At 38.4% G+C, this 25724-nt stretch overlaps 1 protein-coding gene across 1 annotated transcript in view; it reads right to left on the bottom strand.

The window, feature by feature from the left end:
* Window positions 1-25724, bottom strand: part of OSBPL6 (oxysterol binding protein like 6) — a 129257-nt gene that overhangs the window by 78901 nt on the left and 24632 nt on the right. Inside the window, exon 2 of the mRNA XM_075511363.1 lies at window positions 1121-1358. Within this exon, the coding sequence (XP_075367478.1) occupies window positions 1121-1222 (102 nt within the window). The 5' untranslated portion in view covers window positions 1223-1358. The remainder of the gene's footprint in view (window positions 1-1120; window positions 1359-25724) is intronic.

Raw genomic sequence — 25724 nt, forward strand, 5'->3', positions numbered from 1 at the left:
CAGGTAAGGGAAAAAAACTACTTCAGCAGCAGCTGAGAAAATAGTGTCACAGCTGGCATACAAGTAGCTGGGAAAACGTTCTTAAGCTACAGCCATTCAAGTAAATGCATACCACAGCAAACAATTATTTAAGCTCTTTTCCTGCCTCTTTTCCCTGTCAAGCTGAAAAGAAGCCAGTACTGCATTAATGAAAACATTTTCACAATATTTTAAATTATAAAGTTGTTATATTCTTACATTTTGTACATTTCTTTTTTAAACTTGATGATGTTAAACTAACTCAGAAGCTGATTTAGTGTTCAAGGTTTCCATGGATCAAAGTTTTAAAGTATGTTTCTGTTCTAATAAAATTTTCAGTATCAAACTTTGCATTTGTAAATATACATGTAACAACCTATCTGAAATCTAGTGGGTAGCTCTGATACTTTCTGAAGTGCTCCCACTGATGCTGGGGCCAGACTGTACACCCAGCCCTCAAAAAAACCACAGGAATGCCTCAGGTGTTTTGAGGGAAAATAATACAGCCCTCATCTCAAAGGGATCCTGGAGAAAAGATTTATTACATCCACATAGACAAGGGTCTCTTGAAAATGGAAGTCTAACATAACTAGACTAGTACTGTATGACATGGGACAATCAGTGTAAATTTGTAGTAAACCAAATAATATTTAAAATGTTAGGTGCTTCCATAAAGGATGAACGATATGATATTTAAATTGAATTGAAATATCACCTTGTAAAAAGAGAATACATCTCTGTAGTTAGATTTACAAAAAGAGATATTCACAGAGGACACAAAACAATTTGAAGCAACTGTAGGTTCATGCTGCCAAAGAAACCACTTCCCAAAAGTCTTCAGAGCATGTTTCCTACTTTTCCACGTGATTATATCCTTCTTGCTCCAGTGCTACACATAGTGCCCATGTTGCTTCTGAATCTTTTTCAAACCACTTTAGAAAGTGGAAAACAAAAATTTAAAAAAATCAACAGTTCTTGGATATAGTGATATCATCCAGTGCTGTAAGCAAGTGAATTTAGAGCTAGCGAGAACTAATGGCCACATTACAGGAATAAATTAATCATTTCACCAGATGTTACAAACGTCTAGATGTTTTCTTACCTGCCTCCTGTCCCTCTGAGACGATGATGAAGAGGAGGCACTTCTATGTGATGGAGTAGATGTTTTGTGAGCTGGAGATATACTCTTCTCCTCTGAACTCATCTTTGCAGCAAACTTGTAGTAATGATCTTGTGCTCTTATCACTCATGTACAAAAAGGCAAGGGATAGTCTTCTGCATCCTTCTGTTCCACAGCTTATGGACAGCCAAAGAGGAATTCGATCTCAGCTGAATTGCACCTTAATAAAGAAAAATGTGAGACAAAGAGTGAATGAGTACATTCTCACTCCAAAGTAGCTCTGCCGCAAAGAAATCTGTTGACAGTCACTATTTAATCCAACAGATCTCTCAGTTTTTTACTTCCCTTCCTAACAACTACCCAGTACAAACACAAATACATTGTTCCTCATTCTCACAGAAGATGGAAGTGGTATTACATTATTTCAGAAACCCCTACGGAAAGGCTTGAGGAATTTACAGCAATTCTCAGGCAAAGTTTACAAATCCTTGTAAGGGGTCATTATCCCATCTTAACATTATCAAGTAACTCCTTAGGACTTCCCATACAACACAAATAGCACTGAACACCCTGTTATAATCAGTACTTCTTAAAAATCCTGCAGTTAGATTAAGGACTCTGCAAGTTGGTTTTTAAAAGCAGGTCCCTCTTTCAAAGATGGTGGCCTCACTGAAGGGGCGGACAACCCAGTTTCACAAATCAGCACCTTTCAGATGGTGCAGAGCTCACCACGTGCTCACACCTTGCTCTCAAAGACAACTGAAAGATAATACAAAATGTTTTGACCAGAAAACGCTTTCAGCCACAAGACTGTGACCAGGGGGTATTAATCTTTTCATCTGGACAAAAACTTCAGTATATTTGTTGAATCCCAGCTACACAAAAAATGTATTGATGAAGGCGGGAGCTACCCAGGGCCTAACGCAGATACACTGGGCTGCCATGTTGGGTGCAGTGCCCAGGTCTGTCAGCGCGGGGCTGCAGCGGCGGCCTCTGTGGGGAGAGGCTGGGGGCGCCCCGAGCGGGACGCAGCCGCTTCCAGTCAGCTCCGCAACGCCCCGCCGCAGGGCACAGCTGAGCCTGTCAGCGAAAAGATATTTAAGAAAGGGCAGAAAACACCGAAAAGGCAGAGGAGGAGGAACAAAACAAGTGACAAACAACCCTGTGAACACCAGGGTCAGAGAATGAGGGAGGGAAGAGGTGCCCCAGGCGCCAGAGCAGAGACTCCCCTGCCACCCATGGAGGAGATGGATAGTCCTGAAGGAACTGCGGCCCGTGGAGCACCCATGCTGAGCAGATTTCTCCCTGAAGGACTGCAGCCCATGGGGAACCCGCGTCAGAGCAGGGGAAAAGTGTGAGGAGGCAGGAGTGGTGAGAAAAAACTGCTATGTACTGACCACAAACACACACACACACCCCCCCCCATGCCACTCGGGGCAGGGGGCAACTAGAGGTGTCAGGAATGGAGGAGTGAAGTTGAACCTGGGAAAAATGGGAGGAAAGGTGTTGTTTTAATGTCTTTCATTTCTCACTACCCAAATCTATTTTAATTGGCAATAAATTAATTTTCCCTCAGCTGAGTTTTGCCCACAAAAGTAATTGATAAGCAGTCTCCCTATCTTTATCTCGACCCACAAGCTTTCTCATCCTATTTTCTTCCCCCATGCCACTGATGCAGGGGGCATTGAGTGGTTGGGTAGGTATTTGGCTGCTGGCCAGGGCTAACCCACCACAGCTACAGGGGCCATTCTCTTTCCTGTTTACTCAGCCACTGCTATGTGTATTACCTCTTTGTGAGTACTAGATGCTTTCTCTCACTTACTTCTCTCTACCCAAACCTTTAATTTCCATCCGAGAATAGAAAAATAGATACTTAGATCACCACAGAGGATATTTGTGTCAATAAACAGTCAAACACTACCTGTCAAACACTACCAAAATGTTGCAAGTACATCACCAGTACACCATGACAGTTCAGGAATGGAGTTATAGGTCTCAATGTTTAACAGATTACTTTGATCTTGCTTTAGCTGATAGATACTGTGTCTGATCTTCCATTAACCTTAAATAAAATAATTCCCTGAATGATGTCGTCTGCTTGAAGCTAGCATCTATCTTCTCCACCACCCTCTCTCTAATTTTGAAATAGTGCCCTTCCACATACACTGTGATGACAGCACACCAACGGTCAGCACAGCACAGCGCAGCACAGCTAGCTTTAGATGAGTGTCGAGAAAGGTGCTGATCTGCGTCATGTTAAATGAGATCAGGACAAAAATACATTAACTAACACCGAGACATGACTGCCGGCTCAAGAAATTATGACATATTGAAGACAGAGCTCTAACTTCTCCAATCACAACAGATATCCATGCAAGAATATCATCCTGAACCCAGATACGCACACAGAGGCAGCTAAATAATTAATTATATTGTGGCTTGCGGCCACCAGGTCCCGAATACTGCACCCTAACAAACACCTTCCCGTTGGAGCTGAGATGTATGATGACTCATAAGTGACAGGCACCTTTTCTGCTTGCTGTACTATGGAAAGTGGAATGACTTCACTTTTATTAGTTATCAGCACTTTTGCAAGCATGAATCTCATCCATATCTTATGGATGAGTTTCCACCTCCATCAAAGAGTCTCCCATAGAATTACAGATCCCACATAATACCCACAGAGCCCACATAGCATCCCAGTGGCATGACTGGGAGGACATGGCTGTTCCACCAGCAAAAGCTGCCCATATAGCCTGAACATCTTGGCAAATTGTCTGTTCTTTTCAGGATGACAAGTTCCTGCTAGAGGAAGCCTAAGAAGATGCATTGTGCTGGAGCTGCTAGAGGCAGCTACAACAAGACGGAGCTTGCAGGAAGAAAGAAACAAGCTGCACAGCACATGTTTCAGAACTTCAGAGAGAAAACGTAATGAAGTTGTATCCAAATAGAGGCTTTTCCTTCTATCCTAGCATACGAGGGACTGCTGATCTAGTTTAACAGCATCTTCATATCCTAGAAACGCATGGCAAATTTTAGCCAAAGAGGTGTACCAACAGTAATATCTCAAGGTCTATGCAATTTTCATATAAATCGAAAATCAAATTACAAAAATTAGAACACAAAAATTATAATCCTGGTTCACAAAGCTGTGCAGAACAGTTGAGTTATTTAATAGCTAAAAGGACAAATTTTCAGTCACTTTCAGCTATGAGGTCACTAAAAATTTTTTTAGCAGAGCAGCCTTTGGGCAAATGAAAATCAAATCCTTTTTAAAACATCTGATCTTCACTCAGTTAACTCGTGGAAAATTTTATATTTAGTATTGACACAGGATGACAGTAATCTGGCACTTCAAGTGTGTTTTTAAGGCTCTCGGGAAGCGTAGGTGCTGTTGTAAGAAGCAAACACAATGCTAGCAAGCGGTACACAAGAAAAACAGTTCTGTAAATAGTTGCCAGATTTGAGACTCTGTGAAGTATGGGCTTTTTCTTTTGAAAGGTATTTAAAAAAAATAAAATAGTAGCTTACACCTGAGCCAGACTCCACAGTGGTTCTGTAGCATTGCCCAAGCATGAAAAGCTGAACCTAACCAACAACTTGCTCAAACCACACTGATTTATTGATAGCAGTCTCCCAAAAAAGATATATAAAACTAAACAATCCCCTTCACATTACAAGAAGCAAACATTTCTTCTTGCCCTATTTAACAGCAACAATAACTTCAATACAAAATTGCTATTACTTATACATAGAAATTTCTGATAGAGAAACAGTTCAGGGTTAAAAGTCAAAAAAAGGCAAGTGGGATATTTGAGAAAACAAGCACAACAAAAATATTAATGCAAACCTGCAAGAGCTAGCATTCAATTCATAGCTTTTTGCTATTGTTCTTGCACATTGAATTTGGATTCTGTCTCTCTATATTGCTAAGAGCTTATCTTCCAATTTTGGCTTAAAATTTGGGTAATACATCTTTTTTAGAGCATGTGAGAAGGAATAAATGTAGTGAAATTGATGTAAAGAGACGCCACTCTCTGTAACTAAGATTGAAGCAAACAATTATAAACCTAATTTTTTGGCCAACAAATTCAATTTACCAAAATGAAACCAATGCTTTTGAGACATTTTACATGGGCTTCTTCCATCAGTCACTGGCAACTTTGCTATTGAATTCAGTGAGAACAGAAGCAAGCCATACACCGTGGTAGAATATTTCTAGAAAATAATAGAAAATCTAAAAACACATTCCAGAACTACGATGTTAGGTTTTGGGTGGCTGGGGGGTGTCCCCCTACTAATTGTACATTTGTTCTGATACTGTTTCCTGACAAAGACCAAAACATCTGACTCATAGTACGAGGCCAATTTTATCATCCCTTTACTTCACAGCAAATATGTCTTCAACCTGAAAGTATTTCAATTGATTTCAGTTGGACAACTCAAAAAGAATGGCATTATCTGGCATAAGCAAGGGTAACAGTATTGGCCATTGGTTATTAATTGCTGCTTATCCAAATATCATTGGCCTGTAGGCTGCATTTTGCACCACACCAACTAAATCCCTCATGAACTGCTCAAAAACACCTGTCAGTTTAGGACCATAAGTTGATTCAGCCCATCAAATGTGACCACGTGTTGGCTTGCCTCAAAGCTGCTTTGCCATGAGCTCCCAGAGCAGAAAAATATTTATTGCTTCCAGCGTATAAGAAGAGATAGACTTCCTGGAACATGAAAACCAGACACTGCAGAAAGATTTTGGTCATCACAAGTATCCATTGCCCAGCTGGGAGTTTTGTCTTCAACTTTTTTCATTGGCATCTCAACTATTTTGGAATTAAAACATCATTTGCAATTTAGTAATCATAAAAATTATTTACTCGTTCTTCAGTACATTCTCTTCTAAGTTACTTACTTATTTTTTACATAAGGTGATGTATACAGAAAAGTAAGATGCTCTGCCCAAAGTCAAGGAGAGAGCTAGTCTTGTAAGCAGAACATGCAGCAAGGTCTTTTAACTCTGATGCGTAAGGAAAAATACCATGTGCCATGATTGTAACATCTTCCAGATGAGGCAAAACATCTATATCTAATCCTATTCATAAAGGAATACAAAATTACTGTACAGAAACTACAGTAAGAAATTATTTAAAAGATATACTAAAGATTCTTTACTGAGTAGTTAAGAAATTGTTTATTCTTTCTTAAACATTTGGTATTGAATACTTCTTTTATAAATGAGAACTATTCCACCACATTCTTGCAGTTCACCCCTACTATGTTTATTTTTTAAGCTAGCCTTTGAATTCAAGGTGGACTTTTCCCAATAATGTTTTTGTGCTTGATCTCAACTGTTACAGCTTGTCTAAGCCTGAAAAAAAAAGAAGTGGAAACCTAGGGATTCCCCATTCTTTCTCTACTTCAATCTCAGATTTGGACGTATTTTACTACACAATTATTTTTTCCTCATTTATTCTCAGTTCAGTAGTGTTGTGGGTTGGTTGTTTGGTTTTTTTTCCTACTGTCCGAAATCAAGTATTAAATAGGTCTTAAAAACAAAGTCATTCTTCATTTACTTTCCATCCACAAAGGGTTACTGTCTCTTTTGGTCTCCTTCTGTCTAAATAAGAAAATAAAGGAAAATTACATGCTTTATTTCTCATATCAGAAACCACTGGTTTTTAGAGTAGATATTATGTTGAACCAGAAGTCCTGCCTTCTATCATCTGAAACAAAATTATTTCAGATGCATCAAAATAAATGATTGATCCAGTACCAAGATGTAGTGTGATTATTTTTTATATCAATGTTACAGTTAAATAGTTTGAAAGACAGGGAAGCACTGAGAGCTACTTACTGATTTCTCTTCACCTTCTATCCCAGGTTACAGTAATATGTTTGATTCAACATCTCTTAAAAGTTTTTCCCGGGAATCCTGTAGGCTGGACTATTCAGTAGTATAAAAATACTGAAGAAGACACTGACTGTCCATACTCTTAGTTGCATTCACTGAACAAACTACATTGTATCTGGAGTTACACAGATTATCATTATTTGAAATTTCATTTTAAAATCGAGTATTTTTATGTTACTGTCTAAAAATAAAAATTAAAAAAAAAAAAAACCAAACAAACAAAAAACCACAACAACAACAACATAAGAAGGGGGAAGGAATGAAATGGAGAAAGACTATTTTTATTGGAAAAAAAAATGTTAGTAGGTTTAAAAGGTCCGAGTGAGATACATACACAAGGAGTGAAATGAGACAATACACCAGGGAGCAAACTGGGCAAAGAAATGCAAGGTGTATAAACTGCGCAAAATAAATGGGCAACACAGAGGAGAGAAGGAGCCCATGGAAATTAATATTAGCAATACCAGAGGTATGAATATTGCAGCTATCTCACTTTATGAGCCGCCACCCTATGGCAAGTCCATTGACACTGGGTAAGGAATCTCTGTCCTCTCCCAAAATCTGAAGATGTTCCACCGAGCCTGGGCAACTGCACCAACTGCAGTGTGGTTTGTGAAGAAGCGATTAGTAGAACTGATGAAAACGTACAAATATATGACTTGCGTAAATCTAGAGTTATAAATAAACCTGCATGTCATATCAAAGACAAATGGAAGCTCTCAATGGGTAACTCCAAATGAAGTCTGGATTCAAATAACAGACTTCTATCGTAAATGTTGTTTCTCACTCAGATTGAGTCTTTTCTGCAAGAATGCCCAGAATGCTTTATAGACTGTTTAATATCTTGTGCAGTATTGGAGTAATTTGAGAAGACAATTTAGGGTGCAGAACTGAGTCTCTAGACATAAATGAACCAAAAATATGCGGCTGTCACTGGCGTTATTTCAAGCAAAGTATCTTCACAATGATCTATCAATATGGGGCTGTTTTTCATTTGGGAGGGAAAAGGGTTTCTGTGGTGCCCTGTGGCTGTATAACACGGTCATTCTATATCTCAGCATTCAGTGGAGACCAACCTTTGTTCTCACATTATGAGGAATACGTAACTGCCTGTTCCCCCCTTTACTGCTGACCTTCCGTGCAGGGAAATCATAACCATGCTTTTCTACAGTACATGAATGTTGCAAACACAAGAATATAATGGAAATAAAACATCTCAGTGAGGTGGCAATGCTGTGGTGATTTAATAGACCACTTATGGGAAATAAGCAATTTGTCCTTTTTTTTTTGTCTTTTTTTTTTTTTTTTTATAAACAAGTGAACCAATCCCTTTACAGCCACAATCTGAGAATCAGCCACATCATTTTAGCAAAACATCAACTTTTTAGGAAATGGCTTTAATCAATGCATTTTAAGATTTGTTTTATTTGCAGGTCCTGTCAGAAATAATAAGGGCCAACTCCAGATTCAGGAAAATTATTTTTTGGAAAACTATTCAGGAAAATTAAAATTACATTTGGCATGTTGACAATAGGGAAAAAAATTGATTCTTTTCTTTTTTAATTCAAAATCAGTAATTCCCAACAGGAAAATCAATTTCCCACATTCTTCTAGCACAGTTTTAATAGCACAATTGCTCCAGTAATAACTTTCAAGGCTAATATTTAGAGTAGTCATCAAAAAATCACATGCTTGGTAACCCTTTCAGTGAAGAAATTGTTCTACCTGAAACTACCAGAAAGGAGGGTGTAGCGAGGTGGGTGTTGGTCTCTTCTCCCAAGTAACAAGCCATAGGACAAGAGGAAACGGCTTCAAGTTGCGCCAGGGGAGGTTTAGATTGGATATTAGGAAAAACTTATTCACCGAAAGGGTCATCAAGCATTGGAACAGGCTGCCCAGGGAAGTGGTTGAGTCACCATCCCTGGAGGTATTTAAAAGATGTGTAGGTGTGGTGCTTAGGGACATGGTTTAGTGGTGGACTTGGCAGCGCTAGGTTAACGGTTGGACTCCATCTTAAAGGTCTTTTCCAACCTAAATGATTCTATGATCATGGAAATTGCAAATTGCACTGAGCAAGTGCAGCAGTGATGATGACCTGCCCGAGATCATGGTGTCAACCAGCAGCCTCTCCGCTGGTGGGGTGACTGGGGCATGCGCTCAGCCTCCCTCCTACAGCCACTCTGCTGCTGGGCTTCACCAAAACTCTGAGATCTCGTGTTCACTTACAAGGCTTACTACGTGGTTAGATGTGGGCACTCATCTCCTTCACCTCATTGATTACTTTGTTTGCTAATTTAGCTAAATATATAACTAGATGTACATTGTAGCAATGCAACCACTAAACTCAATTGATAAAAAAACCAAAGCCTTGCTATTTTATGTCTTATTTCATATGATGATAGACAAAAGCAGTACTTAGCCATTTTACACATGCAGTTTCCTGTAAACTCTTTCAAGATTAGATAATTAATTGGGTAAGACCAATGTTTATGTCAAGAAGAGCAAAGTCTAAACCTGTATCACTATTCTTAATTAGGCTACCACTTCTCCTTGACTGATAGTCAATAATGCAGCAAAAGTAATGGAAAAAGAAATACATATTTCATAGCGGTCATGTTTTACAGCTCTACATTTGACAACCTCCCACAACAAGCATTTGTTGGAAGAATTATCAAAGAAATTAAAATTAATTAACATGGTGTTTCCCAAAATGGTGACTAAGTTTATTAAATGCAGTGGCTTTTAAAGTCCTTAGGCTTTGCTTTGGTGGTTGGGTTATGGGGTGGTTTCGTTTGGGTTTTGTTGGTTTTTTTTTTTTTTGAGGGGGGGGAATCTTGTGGGGTTTTTTGTTTTTAAGAAGGTCTACTTCTGTACATAGTCTCTACATCTTAAACAGCATATTCCACAGGAGACTGCAGTATCAACAAACATCACTAAGACACTCTTATTTTCATGTCATCCTTAACAGAACGTAGTGCCCCCCAACACTTTACACCTGGTATGATTTCTTTACCACTGAGCTATCACTTTTTTTTTCTGGGTGGCTAGTCCAGGTATGACTCAATTATATAAAAAGTAAAAATAATATTTAAAAAAATTACTTGCGTGGGCATATGTGTCTGTAAAATACACAATTATGACAGACTTCATGAAATAGATGGATGAGGTCAAAAAACAAATCAGATTCAGACAAGAAGAGGTAAGTACAACATCTGCCTTTCCTATTTTCTGCTTGCCTACACAATTAAGCAGAGTTTTCTGCCATTCCAGAAGCCCCGAAGCATACATGGTAATTAGTGGAGTTCCAGTATGTCCAAACCTCCAGTTTAGCTGATAATTTCAAAATAAGCCCTCAACTCATTTGCATTCTCTGAGGATTGCCTCAATAGCTGAAGTGACCCTAGGATTTTCATTAGGATGTCTTTGTTGCTCTGTGTTCCTCAGGCTATCACAGTTATTGATTTGCATTGGCATGGAAATTTTTTGCATACTACAGAGGCAGCGTATCGACCTGTGTTGTATGCATTTGTAACAGACTGCTGTGAGTAGAGGGTTAAGCATGTATACATATTTACATATACATAAATACAAATATGCAATATTATACCAGTTAAACATTAAACAGGAAAAAGTAACTGGCAGACATTATCATCCCTTCTAGACTAACATAAGTCTAGAACACCTTTTCTAAAAAAAAGAAAAAAACCACAAAAAAAACCCCCACATACTATTCAAACCCCCCACCCCTTTTTTAAACTGAAAACATTAATGGGGGATTTTTGTTTCCATCAAAATTTTTTCAAATAATCAAATTTCTCAATTCTTGAAAAAAAGCCATAAGGAGATTGAAAATTTTAATTACAACTCAGGAAATGCTTTAAAGAATTAAAAAAAGTTTCATGTATCCTGCTTTTTTTCATGGAAAAATCCCTCAAAATTTTCAACAAGCTCCTTAAGAAAGAAAGAAACTTCTTTTTTCCTTATTTTAGTAATGAATTTTTTCTTTACCACTGGGCAACTTGGACAAAGGAAAAACAGATTAGAAGCCTAAAGACTCTTAAATTGCTTTTTAATTAGAGTCTCAACTGGACAGTGATCTAAAGCAAAGAACCTAATTTGCCTTATAAAAGGGCTACAAAATGTTTTCAGAAAAATGGTACTAATCTTCCAAAGCTCAGGAGCCTAAAAGCTGCTTGTGGCCCTTCAAATCCATGTCCGGCTGCGTTTTACCACCCTTCCTTTATTAACCTATCTCTTGTTTCTCTCCATGTTTTACTTCCACTACCTCACAAACATTACATTTTTGCTATACGTTACCAAGTAAAATTTTGATTCAGAGCAAGTTAAGAACTGCCTGTTTTATCAATGTTGAATTTTGAACGGCGTGTCATCAAATGCTTGTAGGGAGGATGCCACAAAAACTCATTGCTGTCTCAATATAAATGCAATGTATTTATGGGAGCAAACGCAGGACTGCAGTTGATGGAGGTCATGGAGAACGGAGAGGGGAGACACAAAACTGGCAGATGAGTCAGAGCTTCCACCGAACCTGTTTTTTGGGGTGCTAAATGGAAGGTCACATCCAGGAACAAAAAACAGGATGCAATTTTATTCTTGGAAGCAATTAACTTGACAAATACTAAGTGTCACGGTGGATCACAGCTGCATGGGATAATATAGTTAATGGTTTATATATAATCTGGGAAATATCAAGAAGGAATAGGGAGGCTGTATTACCTCTGTTACTGCTACTAAATCACTGTGTCCAGTTCTGCTGCCAACATTTCAAAGACATTCATAAATGGGTTCAAGAGAGAACCATGAGCATGACGACAAGATTGAAAAACATCACTACTAATAAAAGATTTATAGAGGTCAATCTATTTAGTTTGTCAACTAGAAGATTGAAGGATCACTGGATGACAATCTATAGCCCACTACATGGGGGCAAAGGAATTTATTATCAGAATTCTTCTCAAAGGTATAACAAAATCTAATGGGACAAAAAGAAGAGACAAATATATGCAGGTTAGAAATAAGGCACAGATTTATAATGGTGAAGATAATTAAACATTGATAAAATGCACTAAGGATTGCAATGGGTGTTTGTAGGAGTATGAGAAAACATTTTCAGATTAAGAGTGGAATTTTTAATTTTTTTTTAAATATATTCCAAAGCTCAGCCAGCACTGCTGATTTGGAAGCAGGAATTCATTCAGGGCAGTCTAATGGCCTATTCCATGGTAATAAGTCAGGCTAGATCATAATGCAGCCTCTCCCTTCCCACAGCTGAAACCAATCAACCAGCAAAAAAACCAAATCAACCCAGAAAAAGAGGAATAAACTAGAAGGAATAAAACTCTTTTTTTCCTAATCCTGATCTTTGGTGCACCCCATTAATCTCTCCACTTGAGGTTCTCCAATTTTACCCTCGTATGTCACTAGGCATTTATTACGCCTGATCTTTTGTATGGAACAATGGTAAATGTTCTTCAAATGTAGAGAAATACATATTCTGATCACTGCTAATATTTGTTTTTCTTCTTGCTTTAAAGAAATCTGTCTTACTGACACATATGTTTAAAACATAAGTTTCCATGGAAGAGCAGGAACACATCATAAAGTCATTTTTTTATCTTATTACTACCTGAATTTCTTTGCACCTCACTGAATGATGGTTTCATTAGAAAGACAGAAAAGAAAAATAGACAATTATTGTTCATGTCAAGGAAGTACCAAAAAGGTCTTGAGCACTTTACAAAAACATTAGGAATCACAGGCTTGGCTGAAAAGACCATGAGACGGAATAATTGCTTTTGAAGCTCCTCCAAAGTCTAAGATACATTGACTGGAATTAAACTGAGCACAAGAATGGGTGAGTTGCTCAAAAGTAGTTTCCTGACAGAGCAAATCAGTGACCAAATAAAAAAACCCACTACACCCAAAAAAAACCCCTTTTCTCTTAATGCACAGCTGGTTATCTCTTGACTCTCTTCCATGAGGGAAATACATACTATTTCCTATCATCACACTAAACACCAAGTCCTGCACACATCAATAGCTAGATATGCTTAGTTCTTCCTACTTTTGAAATACTAATGAATCAACATTCAGCTGCACTGACAAAAAACACAGTGTAAAAACACTCCAAAGTAACATTCATTTGCCACAGAAGGAACTCTCTACTTCCAACACTACTAATAATTTCAGCTGAAATTATACTACATTAAATTCCCTCCACCTGTGCACGAAGCATGATCTAATACAAGAACAGAAATGCCCTCAGGCACCTTACACATAAAAAATATGTGAGCAGTCCTAGAATATTCCCATCATTGAAAAGCTGTATGTTCTCCATCAGTCACTGATTTCCAAAACATATTATAGACAGAAAACTACTGCTAACATGTATTGATTTTTATGCATAAACAGATTATAAAACCAGAAGAGACTACTGTGATCGTCTAACATAAAAAGAACCAAGGGAATTTTCCAGTGTAGTTCCTCTTTGAAATAAACCATATAATTTAGCAAATCATCCAACACTAACGCAAAAGCGTCCAGTGGTGGGAAGCAACCACAAATCATAATAAGTTCTTGCAAACATTGATTTGCCTGCATTTTAAGAACATGCATGCTACTTCTCCTTTAAGTATGTCTAACCTCAAGCCTTAGCCAAGGACCCTTGTTAAACCTTTGCCTACTACATGGAAGAGCTCTCTTCAAATGCAAAAATTGTTAGTGCACAAATACACCATATTTAGTATTAATACAATACTTTAGGCATCTAATGTCAGTTTTCACAGCTTTTTTAAAGATTTTTAATAAGTTTGATAAAGTTTAGAGAAGAATTGGCATAATTAAAGAATTGACAAACATTTTATAGTCAGATGTGCAGAAAGGTCTGTATTTAGTGAATTAAGAGGAGGGCTGAAAGGTTGCTTGAGCGCAATGGTTGAGGTAACTCCCCTAGTTTCTGACAGCAATGCACTTGTCCATACACTTCTAGACTTCAGGATGCTGCTTAACCACATTGCACACAGTAGCAGACATGATGTGCTTCAACAGTATACCTGTTAGAGGTATGCTTGAGCAATTATTCCAATCACAGATGAATTTCACAATAGACAATCACTTATATACCCATAATAACTCACACTACACTCTTCCATCAGATTTACACAAAACTGGTGTAAGCTATAAAAAGCACTGGTTCCCAAAGACACGCTCCTTGCAAGGCTGTGTAGGCTTCACAAATTATAACAAAAACTCTGAGAGATGAAGGAAGGATCAAACTATAAGAACATGCAAAAAAAAAAAAGTACAAAAGTCTTTGGTCACAATTAACACTTGTATGTCCATAACTTAGCAACACAGTAAACATGCCAGCTGGTGAGCAGTACTCTCCACTATTTCTTTGTGTGCTGGGAAACAGCCATCCTTCCTTCCTAACATCAAACATTGCTATTCTCTTTGAACATAATATACAGAAATTCTACTTACACTTCCCCATAATTAGGAACAGGACACTTACATTTAGTACCTTTTGCTGTCTTACAGAAAGCACCAAGGTGAGTAATGCCCAGCTGAGAATCCTGTTTCATCTCTCTTTAAAAACTACTTGCCTTTTAACACTTTGATGAGTGATGATCATTATTGCCTGACCTGCTGCATTAGCACCACTCGCAAGATGTGAATTTAGTTTTCCTCTACTTGACACACGATAAACCACAATGTGTACAACGGCAGCGAAGAATAAGACTGAGAGACTCAGATGGAGCTACGCAACCCAGAAATAGGGTGTATCGAGCTCAGCCTATCAACTGAAAAATGGGTTAATTTTACACAGGCCAGAGGAGGGCTGTTCTGTGCTAGTGAGCAACATTCACACCCGCCAGCCTCACTACGTGCTTGCGAGCTATTTGATGCTCAATAACATCTCCATCCCCCAAGTGCCATATGAAGGCTTGTAGGCATAATAGAGCAGCAGAAACACAAATCCCTAGCATGCCACTATATATTACTAACATCTTAACTTTTTCCTATAAATTAGTTTTTCCCCACTGTTTGTGATCTTGCACCACCCCAGATCCCCACAAGTACTCTGTGTCCTGCAGACCCATCCCCGTCAAAGCTCAACCTCTCTGCCCCCACTCCAGCATTTTTCATTCTTCCTCTCCCTCATCCTGCAGCCACAAAGCACACACTACCTCCCTACAGACCCGGTTACTCCTTCATATTTCATGACCATGCCAGGTCCCTTTCCTCTTTCTTCGTTCATGGTCCTCTCATAAATCGCACACAATCATGATCCTTTGAATTTATCTTCCCTTTTCTAACCCAAGCTCTACACATGTCCCACTTCTTTATGTTACACAGCACAGCCTAGAAGGTCAGCTCACAGCAACAAATTCTTTAGAAACAATTTAAAACATAGTCTGTATTTGCAAAAAGCTGCTTTTCATGGGAGAGGCCACAGCTGCAGATTCCAGTTATTAAAAAAATTAAACAAACGAAGAGAATCTACCATTAGAATTAAAAGACCCGAACGTCTGCGCCCTGCCACTTTGCAACACACAGGTCTATGCCCCAGCCTTTCTCTCTCTAGGGCTGAGACATAAGAAAGTTTTTCTTCAGCTTGATCTGAACAAAAATTGAATGGCATAACAAGCAAAAGATGTCTCATTTCAACACGACTAAACCTGTAGTACACTCTATCATTTTATCACAAACTATTTGTAATTTTCTTTGCCAAACAATTCGTAATGAAGGGCTTAAAGTGATGCCAGCAACAACATCAGCACTTACACAGTGTATTTCAGCTGTACTTCTCAAAAGCACTTTAAGAAGTTTAATTTTAGCATAGCGTCAAGTCAGTCACAGCAGATGCAGAGTTTGCACGTTGCAATCAATTCTCACAAAGTTCTTATTAATGACCTGAAATAACAGTTCCATTCAAGCTCTACATGGCAAGTGGCTGCCAATTATGCACAATGCTGTTTGTCATTGTGATTCAGCAGAATATTTACTAGGAACCAATACATTTTCTTTTGTGCCCAAATGCAAAATTCCCAAACTAATCTGAACAGAAAATTCCAAACTGCCTAATTTCAATACGACTTTAAAGACACCCAGAATAATTCTTCAGTTTCACCAGTAAGAAACAAATTCAGTTTTTGACAAATTAAATCATGTTTTAGGGTTGCATCTAATTTGCTACTGTTGTCAGCAAATAACTATTACCTAATGTTATCAACAAATATGGGTAACCTGGTATATTTATCAAAATTTAGTACACAATCTTAGTCAAAAACACCACACAAATAACAGTATCTCATATTCAGTTCCAAATTTTTGAAACTTTTATTTAGCAGTCTATTAACCCAATAAAAGAAATAAAATGCTTTGGTTTTTTTAAGGAAATATTTTTATTTCAAAAACTCGATGGGTCATACAGGAAATCAAATTTCTTCATTTTAATTTAATTTTTTTAACTTTCCAAATCATGCTATATTTACAAGGTACTTACATATTTTTCATTCTAACTACGCTGATAAGAATAAAAAGCAGTTTTAAAAGCCCTCTGATTATTTAAGGTGAATTTAAAACTTTTTAAAAATAGGTAACACATGAAATGATATATTGCTTTTCTGTCTCTAAATGCCAGTTTCACATTTTACATTTGTAGAAGTAGACATCATTAGAGAGGCGCCTTTTGGAGAGCTTCTCAGAGTAACAGTGAGGTAGACTAAATACAAAACCTGCAGCAAGCTTTGATACACATCACAGAACTTGGAAAGTGAAAAATTGAGGTTTCTTTTAAGGTAAAATGAGAGAGAAGGCGAACGGATATTATGAAGGAAAAAAAAAAAAAATGTTTCCTTCATTTCCTGCACCAGCACAAGAGCCCCAAGTTGGTCAGCTGCTAACCAAATATGAGCAGCCAAACATGAGGTTCAATTGTGAAAGCAACACTCAAGCATTTTGCTGTCTGATATGCGCTAATGTCAAAGCTAATAGCAAACGCCGCAACTAAAAAACATAGCCAAAAGGCAAATCCAGCATCTGGCCTACGCTGGCCAAAGGCAGTGACTCAGCTATGGTGACAGCGCACAGTAAAAGATGCAAAATCTAGCAGTCGATAGAATTGCTACTCTAGTGCAGAAAACTTGAAGTTAACAAATACAGCTGAAAGAGGGCTCTTCTGTAGTCTTGACCATTTCCACGCTGGTCGGCTGGACAGGGTGAATCATCAGTCACAAGCACCAAGTGATGGCTTTTCATGAATGCTTGCTTAATGCATAAAGGAAATGTAAGATTTCTTTCTCCAGTACATTCAGTTAAAAGTAACATCAATTAAGGATGAATTTAGATTTGAGTTCTGTCTGAACTCAAATAACCGAAAACCTCATGCCATCTAAAGTAACATCTTGCCCTCTGATGCTTATGAACATCAATGAAATAACAGAAAGCCTTGACTGTTCAACCTCTTCTGTGTTTCCTGTTTTAGAAGACAGTTACTGTTATATCATATGCATGGGGAGGTCTAAAAAGCCACACAATATACCAGTGAACTACATAGGGTTTTTACCAACTCAGAAAATGTAATCTTTCATGCACGTGAGGTAACACAAGATTGACCAAGACTAACTAAACTACAACTAAATCTATTGCCATTTCGGCTCATGGAAAGACCAACAGTGCAGGAACAAGCTTGAAAAAGAAAACAAAAAAAAGTTGGAATTGTTCCTGCCTTGTGCTACTGCAACTATTCAAAAGGTTGCTTTTTTTGGACTGTTGCAATGGAAGTACTATCATCTCTTTATCAATAAACTGGGAATAGCAGTGCAAAGTTAGTTATAATTATACATTATAAATAATAGAAATTGTCACTGTCAGAACCAGGATTATGACTAATTTCTCATAATAAAGTTTTTATACACACACACCTTACAGAAAAGAAAAAAAAAGGCACTAAAAATACTTTTAAAATCTTGGAATATTTCATTAAACTTAAAAGTCAAATGAAATATTTGTTTATTTACTGCTCTTCAGTTGTTTGACTGATTAATTATTAACTTACAGTCTCCTCATCTGTATGGTAACTATCCAGAAGACCACCCAAGGAAACAAGCATTTCAGTGAAAGCTTTTTCCTCAAACCACACTGCCCTGAACAGAATAAAAGAGGGACTCTTCCACCCTCACATCCTGGCTGACACCAACAGTCCCAGATACAGTGCAAGTGTTGGTATTGTTTCACCTCTGTGTGTAAATTCCCAAATGTCCATTTGCTATATATGCCCCATAAAACAATTTTCTACCGATCTTTTCATGACTAAATCATTTTATCATACTTGAAATAGAAATCGGAATAGCAAAACGATTCTTATGTACTTTTAACTCAATGAAATAGACTGTTTTCCATCTAGAGATGAGTAGGACGAACAACGAAACAGGGAGCTGCTCCAAGTCTCTTACAGTTCACTCCACCCAGACAGTCTCCAAATCCCAGAGCGACTGGAGGATTAAGTACCCGTATCAGATGTTAGCAGGGATGGTCACATCCTCACTTGTTTAGGTTATCCCTGCCTCTGACGGCAATGGTGCACCTGTGTTTTCTGTACAGCATCAGACAAGTTAGAATGAGGGTTCATATGAAGTCTTCACCTGTCTGAACAGGCCAGTAATTCCAAGGCGTACTTAGAACTTTTTACTCTTATTAGTTACACTTTGTCAACACTAAGGACTCGGATTAGCAACACAATTTTTCTATATGAGTAGCCTTCTGGACCTGGCCCACAAACATGCCATGTAAATTAAAGGAAGTTTGCTCCCAAAACATAATTCAGAGGAGACTATTTTAAAAATTTAACATAATGAGTAATTTACAAAAACTGAGTTTCAAATCCAAAGCAAACTGTAAGATACCTCACCTCTGTTTCAAAAACAGAGGTAAGAAGCAAATAACCATAGTAAGCAGCAAGTACAAGTAACCTTAGTAAGCAGCAAATAACCATAAATTAGACCTCTGCCTTAAGAACGGTGAGCAACTGCAAACCAAGCTGTATCTGCAGATGCAACGAAGTCAGTATGACTTTGCAGTATTTTAACCTTCCTTACTAATTCCTGAGATTTGGGGCAGTCTACTCAAGAGGAGAATGGTTGTTTCTTTTGTGATGGGATTGTAATGAAAAGATACATTGAGAAGTATTTCAGAGGTATAAAATTCTTAAGTACTGGTAAAAGCACCAAAGAAAATCATTGAATTAGCATGCACCTACTGTCTCAAATCATCTGAATGAAATGCTTGCTGCACTGTATACACAGGATAGTTTGTGCAACAGTACCCAAAGATGTGGCTGTAAAAGTGCCAAGCACTCTCAGCACAGCGCCAAGCAGCTTGCAGCATTTCGTCCTAAACAAAATCTAACAGAATATGGCCGTAACAGGTTGGTCAAGTTTGCAGCAATCCATCAGAAGCTTTTGCAATCAGAAAGTGTTAACGGGACCATATAAGGCAACAGCTTTGCCCTCAAGTCCACAAATTCCTAGCAACAATGTGAAGCATTTTCAACTTGTGTTAATAGAGACAGAAATGAAAAAAAAAGAATTTCTATGATCTTACAGCAACTGCTGAAAATATGTCATTAAAAGAATGCCCTCCCATTTGTTTATCCAGTGCTGACACACATCTGGTTTCAAAATGACCAGTTACGTCACTGGTATTTGTGCTTCCACTGCCTGAATAAAATCCCACTACCTATCTTCTCAAGCACACAAAGAGGCTCTACATCACACATATCTATAATTTAACAGCCCCCATCTTCAAAAAATGTCTCGCTACCAGCAAAACCCAACAATGTTTTTTTATTCTCCCTTCAGTTTCCTCTGCTTGCTCTTCATCTGGTACCTCTGCCTCAATCTCATAAACTCATAACGTTTCACAGCCGATAGTGCACAAGCACTGCACGCCACATACCTCCCTTGCTTTCTGGAGTACGTGCTGGTCTACAGTTGTTTCATTTACTCTCCACTACCTATCTAGTCTCCACTGAAAGGATACACATACAACAACTGAACCAACATATATATTAGTGCTACAGGAGTTATTACTTCTATTGCAATGGTTATATTAATACGTATCACAGGCCTCAACCAAAAAAAAAATGGCTCTTAAGGTATGACCAATTAAAGTTTAAGAATCTGTGCAACTAGTATGTTCCAAAAATAAAACTGACTGATGACTCCAAACATCTCAGAGATTATTCATTCTTGACTGGTGAGGCCATTATAGGAATCTTCTACCTCAAAACTGGCATCTACACATTTTCTTAAGCACAGTCCCAATATGTTTTACTTTGGGGGAGTAGGGAGAAGACTTGTGGAATATAAACTGTAGATAGAGCAATTAAACCTGTCATGGTTTTTTGCATAATTGTGTCACATTTCAGATGGGTATTTCCCTGACATACTATATACCATAGATTAGAGATGATGGTGCTAATTGACCATTCCTAAATAGAGTCTGCCTGCTGCAGCACAGGGATGTAAAAACAGAGTGTACATCAGAGCTATCTCCACAAGGCAGCACTGAAGTGAAAAAGATTTTGTCAGTGTCTGGGAAATCACAGCTGGATATTAGGCTTTGCCATGGCCTAAAAAGGTATTTCTAGAACTGTTTTTGCCTGCTTTTTAAGTGTTTTTCTTTACACTAACAAGCCATTAACAGATTGCGTTTGTCAACATGATCTGTAAAAAAAATGTTTTTTCTCACACTCCACAAGGAAACGCTGCCCTGTTTGAAATGCTGTTCTTGGCACAAGGCGTTAAGCCGAGTTCTGCCCCCAGCCTCCAGAGAACGGCTCAGCAGCAGTTAGCTCCCAAAACCATTTTCATAAAGAGGACAAGCCTGCTTTCCCAGACCATGTTTTCACATAGAGGTTTAAATAAAAATCCTATTTCATTATTTATAATGATTATTTCTAACTCATTGTAATGAATCCAAAAAGGAAGCTATAGAAAACTAAAGAGCTTTTATATTAATTAACACAGTAATTATATGTTGTGGTTATTTGCTTAAACAAGCTATTTCAGCCTACAGTGGTTACCCTTAGGAACCTGTGGTAGCCGAGTGCCAATACCACACTATTTGCCACACACTGTATTAATACACATGCCAAAAAAATCAAAGGCTAAGGGTGCCACAGGGACCACAGCAATATTCATTTTACCTGCTAATGGTGTCAGCTTCTTTAATCGCATCCATTAGATTTAGAGAAAACCTAAAGTACAAAGAAATGGCACAGCAAGAAGTTAGAGAGCTGCAGCAGCTATACGAGCATGTGTATGGTAACGAACTGCTGTATGAAAAGGAATCTGAGGGAAGTTTTCAGTGGTCATAAACATTTTGGGTCAGAGAGCATTCCAACGTATACAGAAATTTGAATCCAGCACCATCAAGGATGGTAAACACTTGAGGAAAGGTAATTTATTATCAAAGCCAGCAATACCCATAGGATCAACATTGTGTTGAGGCCTCCCTTACAGCCTCAGCATAGCAAAACTGAATGATGAAGTGCTGACATGACAGATCGTGTTCTTGAGATGCCACTTCTAACACAGCTGGCTCCTTTCCACACTGAGGGGGGAGCAACTAAAACATAAAGGAGCAGCAAGTAGAAATAAAAGCTTCCAGAATTAGTAGGGTTCTGCTCCTTAGAATATGAATTTTCTTTTTTTGGTCCTTCTAAGATGAGGTAATGATGCCTTCAGCTTGACAGGAGTCAAAATCCAAATAATAAAAAGATTACCCAGCAACCGTAACATAAGATTAAGACTGCAATATTCACAATTGCAGGAAAAGGACCTGGGAATGTTGGTCGACAGCTGGCTGAATATGAGCCAGTAGTGTGCCCGGGTGGCCAAGAAGGCCAATAGCATCCTGGCTTGTATCAGAAACAGTCTGGCCAGCAGGAGTAGGGAAGCGATCGCGCCCCTGTACTTGGCACTGGTGAGGCTGCACCTCGAATACTGTGTTCAGTTTTGGGCCCCTCACTACAAGAGAGACATTGAGGGGCTGGTGCGTGTCCAGAGAAGGGCAACGAAGCTGGTGAAGGGTCTGGAGCACAAGTCTTATGAGGAGCGGCTGAGGGAACTGGGGTTGTTTAGCCTGGAGAAAAGGAGGCAGAGGGGAGACCTTATTGCTCTCTACAACTACCTGAAAGGAGGTTGTAGCGAGGTGGGGGTCGGTCTCTTCTCCCAGGTAACAAGCGATAGGACGAAAGGAAATGGCCTCAAGTTGCGCCAGGGGAGGTTTAGATTGGACATTAGGAAAAACTTCTTCACCAGAAGGGCTGTCAAGCATTGGAACAGGCTGCCCAGGGAAGTGGTGGAGGCACCATCCCTGGGGGCAGTTAAAAGATGTGTAGATGTGGTGCTTAGGGACATGGTTTAGTGGTGGACTTGGCTAGGTTAACAGCTGCACTTGATGATCTTAAAGGTCTTTTCCAACTTAAATGATTCTATGATTCTATGATTCAGCACAGAAGATAGTAAGAGAAGGATGCATTATAAACTACCTTTAAATTGTCTTTGAAATTTAATTCAGCCAAATACAATGATTAACCCAGCCTATCCTCTAAATGGGGAAGTTGCGTAAGAAAGCACAAGTGAGAGAAACATCAAGTAAAATATTCAGAGTTTACATTTTTCTGTGTATATCTAGCAAATATTCAGCTATTTCCCTTGACTTTAAAATATAAAGTGAAAGCAAATAGCTAGTATACAATGTAGAAGGCTAATATTGTTTCATTTTATTAAAATGTTTGCATGTTTTTTTCAAACCCTTTATGAAACTACATAAGTTTTTCCACCACAGATACATATCTTCTTATCTTCCTCTCTCTTCCTCCACCTCCTGTTGCTCCTATTGCTCTGAGGGCTTCACCAAACTAGAGCCGGCACTTCAGTAGGTCCCTTTTCAAAGAGAAAAAGCACTGACTTGTGAATGACTTGTGACTACTGGCAAGACCAAGTCAACAGGGAACATAGAACATAACTCTATCTAGCACACAAAGGACTCAACAGTGGCACTGATGTTGGGGCTTTTCTGTAAGGCCTCACTCAGAACAGGATAAAGGACAAGGAACAAGGCCTTGTTCTGCCACTTCTACATCAAAAAGATCACAAGGACTTCACTTTTGTATGGTCTATGCATCCGACCAAAAGGGTTGTCATTTACATTTCTGTTGCCTTCCTCTTCCCTTACCACCACCTTCATATATTTGTGTGGCAACCATGACCTCACTATCCTCAGTGAAGTAAACTGAAAGCTAACAGTTCAAAGAATTTAGCACAAAAGAAAGGGAAACCTATCATATATTGCACTTCATTAATTCAACTACTGTTGGTTATACAAGAACTATTTCAAGAATATTTAATTAAATCATCTATTCTATTACCAGATTGACAGTAGCTTCCATAAATGAAGATAGATTTTCAAGCAAGGTTTTCTTCATTACTTGATCCACTAGACAAATAGAAGCATACAAAATGGAGATGCTAAGGAATTTCATATCCAGATTTCCAACATTGCATATTTTTATTCTGTCCTGGCTGTCACTCTCATTTCAAAGCTTGGTTTCTTTATAGATTGATTTTTTTTTTCTTTGCCGGAGTCAGAAATGACTCATCACCTAAGTTATGATGAAACGTTCCAATGATGGTACATTCAATCAAGTGGAACAGAGCCAAAATCTTGAGGTACCCTTTCCTTGAAGCATCTTCCAACTATAAATACATTATCTGTTACAGATAGGCATAAATTGAAGTTACTACTCTTTCCTTTAAAACCCTACTCCATGACCCTACTCCATAAAATAAAGGAAGGGGTGAAAACCAACCTGCCTACATTGAATGTTCTAGTCCCACCCCCATCAGCTAAAAAACTCTTACTTTTTGCTACACAATGTTGGGATAAGATTTTTATTTAGAAATCAAAAGGAAAATGTCACCTCAACTAACGTCATGTAAGTCTGCCACACAAAGAAGCTCCAATATAGGATCAGTTACCTGGATATCTCTCTATACAATTTTGAAGCTGAAAATAATGCAAGACAAGAAGGACTGCAGTAAAAGCTCTAATTCCTTATGTTGTCCTGAACACAATACACCCTGATAAACAGTATTCACAAATTTTAAACCAAATCTATTATTCTTTACTGTGAAGAAGCTTGGTTATAAATGGAATTTTCCAGGTAGTCCACAACTCTCTTTTTGATCTAACTCCTGTGTAGGTTGTACAGCACCATCTTCATAATCCTCAACAGTAGTTTTAGCCATCATATAGACATGCTTGAACAAGCTGACAAGAGAGGTCGTATTTAAAATGCCTGTCACTGACCATCAGGGAGACTAGTCTCCCCTTTTTCCAAGTGCTTGGGAAGTCCAACCGCCGCTTCCAGTCAGAACGGGTTTCGTGAAATCAGGGAGCTCAAAGCAGCATGCTAGAAAGTAAAGAACAGAGGAAGGTAGTCATCAGGCCAGTACTCGTCATCTTCATACGGTTCACTGCAATTGAATAATTAACTCAGTAGTTCCCCTTAAAAAAAAAAAAAAAACACAAACAAACCACACCCCAAGATATTAACTACTACTCCAAGAGAAACAAAAATTGCATGCAATTACATTTCTCTCTGTTGACGTAATTACTAAACATGGGAGGTTATTAAAATGTAAAACCAAAGTGACATTCTCCAGCTAACAAACAGGACAGAAACAAATAATACCTATATCTTGCAGTATTTTCCCTACAGACCTGTATCTATTTCATTGTATTTTAATAGTGGAAGAATGTTGAGCTAGCTCTCTTTGAACTGTTGTTTCACCATAACAGGGGCAGCGGTTTGTGGATCTGCAAATATCCAAACAGCACTTACCTGGCACTTGGAGAAAATGGTACAATACCATGCCAGGGTGGGGTGGCGGGGAAAGCCCTTTTCAATCTTTTTTTTATATGTTTGGAAAGAAAGGAGAAATAAAAGGCAGAAATTAGAGGAATGTGGGATGTTTTATAAAAGTTCCTAAATTTGTATGTTTTAGTGTGCTTCCATATCAGAACAAACCCAAGATTCATCATTTCATTTATAAAAGGAATCTTAATAATTTCCTATCCAGCTAAGCTGGCACACCCATGTCAAATACCAGAGCTGTAATTCAAAACTCAGGAACAGCCAGAGCCCACTGGGTCACATTTTAAAAGCAGACTGACAGCAACCAAATCTCACTCTTCACTAACACCAGTTAGTGGTCTACCATATCCAAAAAGGCACTGGTGTTACCGATGCAATCAATAAAAGCTTTCCCATCACAAAAGCCACTATGACTACTGCCACTCTGTCTTGCCTGAAAGCCCCTGGAGAGAAGCCAGAGCTACGGAACGACAGGTTTGCATTATCCTCTCTCCTGAAGCCAGTGAAGACAGCAGAGTGTGTATGACTCACTGCCCATGCTCCACACTGCAGACACCGGGAATATTCTGCAGTGTCCTAAACTCTACAGTCACACAGAAAAATTGGGATTTTTTGTCACAGTGACACTAACTATTCTAATTTGAAATCTCTTATTTATCCTGAAATAAGAATGTTTTAGACTTTTGACCATTTGCCCATCT

The sequence above is a fragment of the Mycteria americana genome, chromosome 9, assembly GCF_035582795.1.
Source record: "Mycteria americana isolate JAX WOST 10 ecotype Jacksonville Zoo and Gardens chromosome 9, USCA_MyAme_1.0, whole genome shotgun sequence".
Taxonomy (NCBI): Eukaryota; Metazoa; Chordata; class Aves; order Ciconiiformes; family Ciconiidae; genus Mycteria; species Mycteria americana.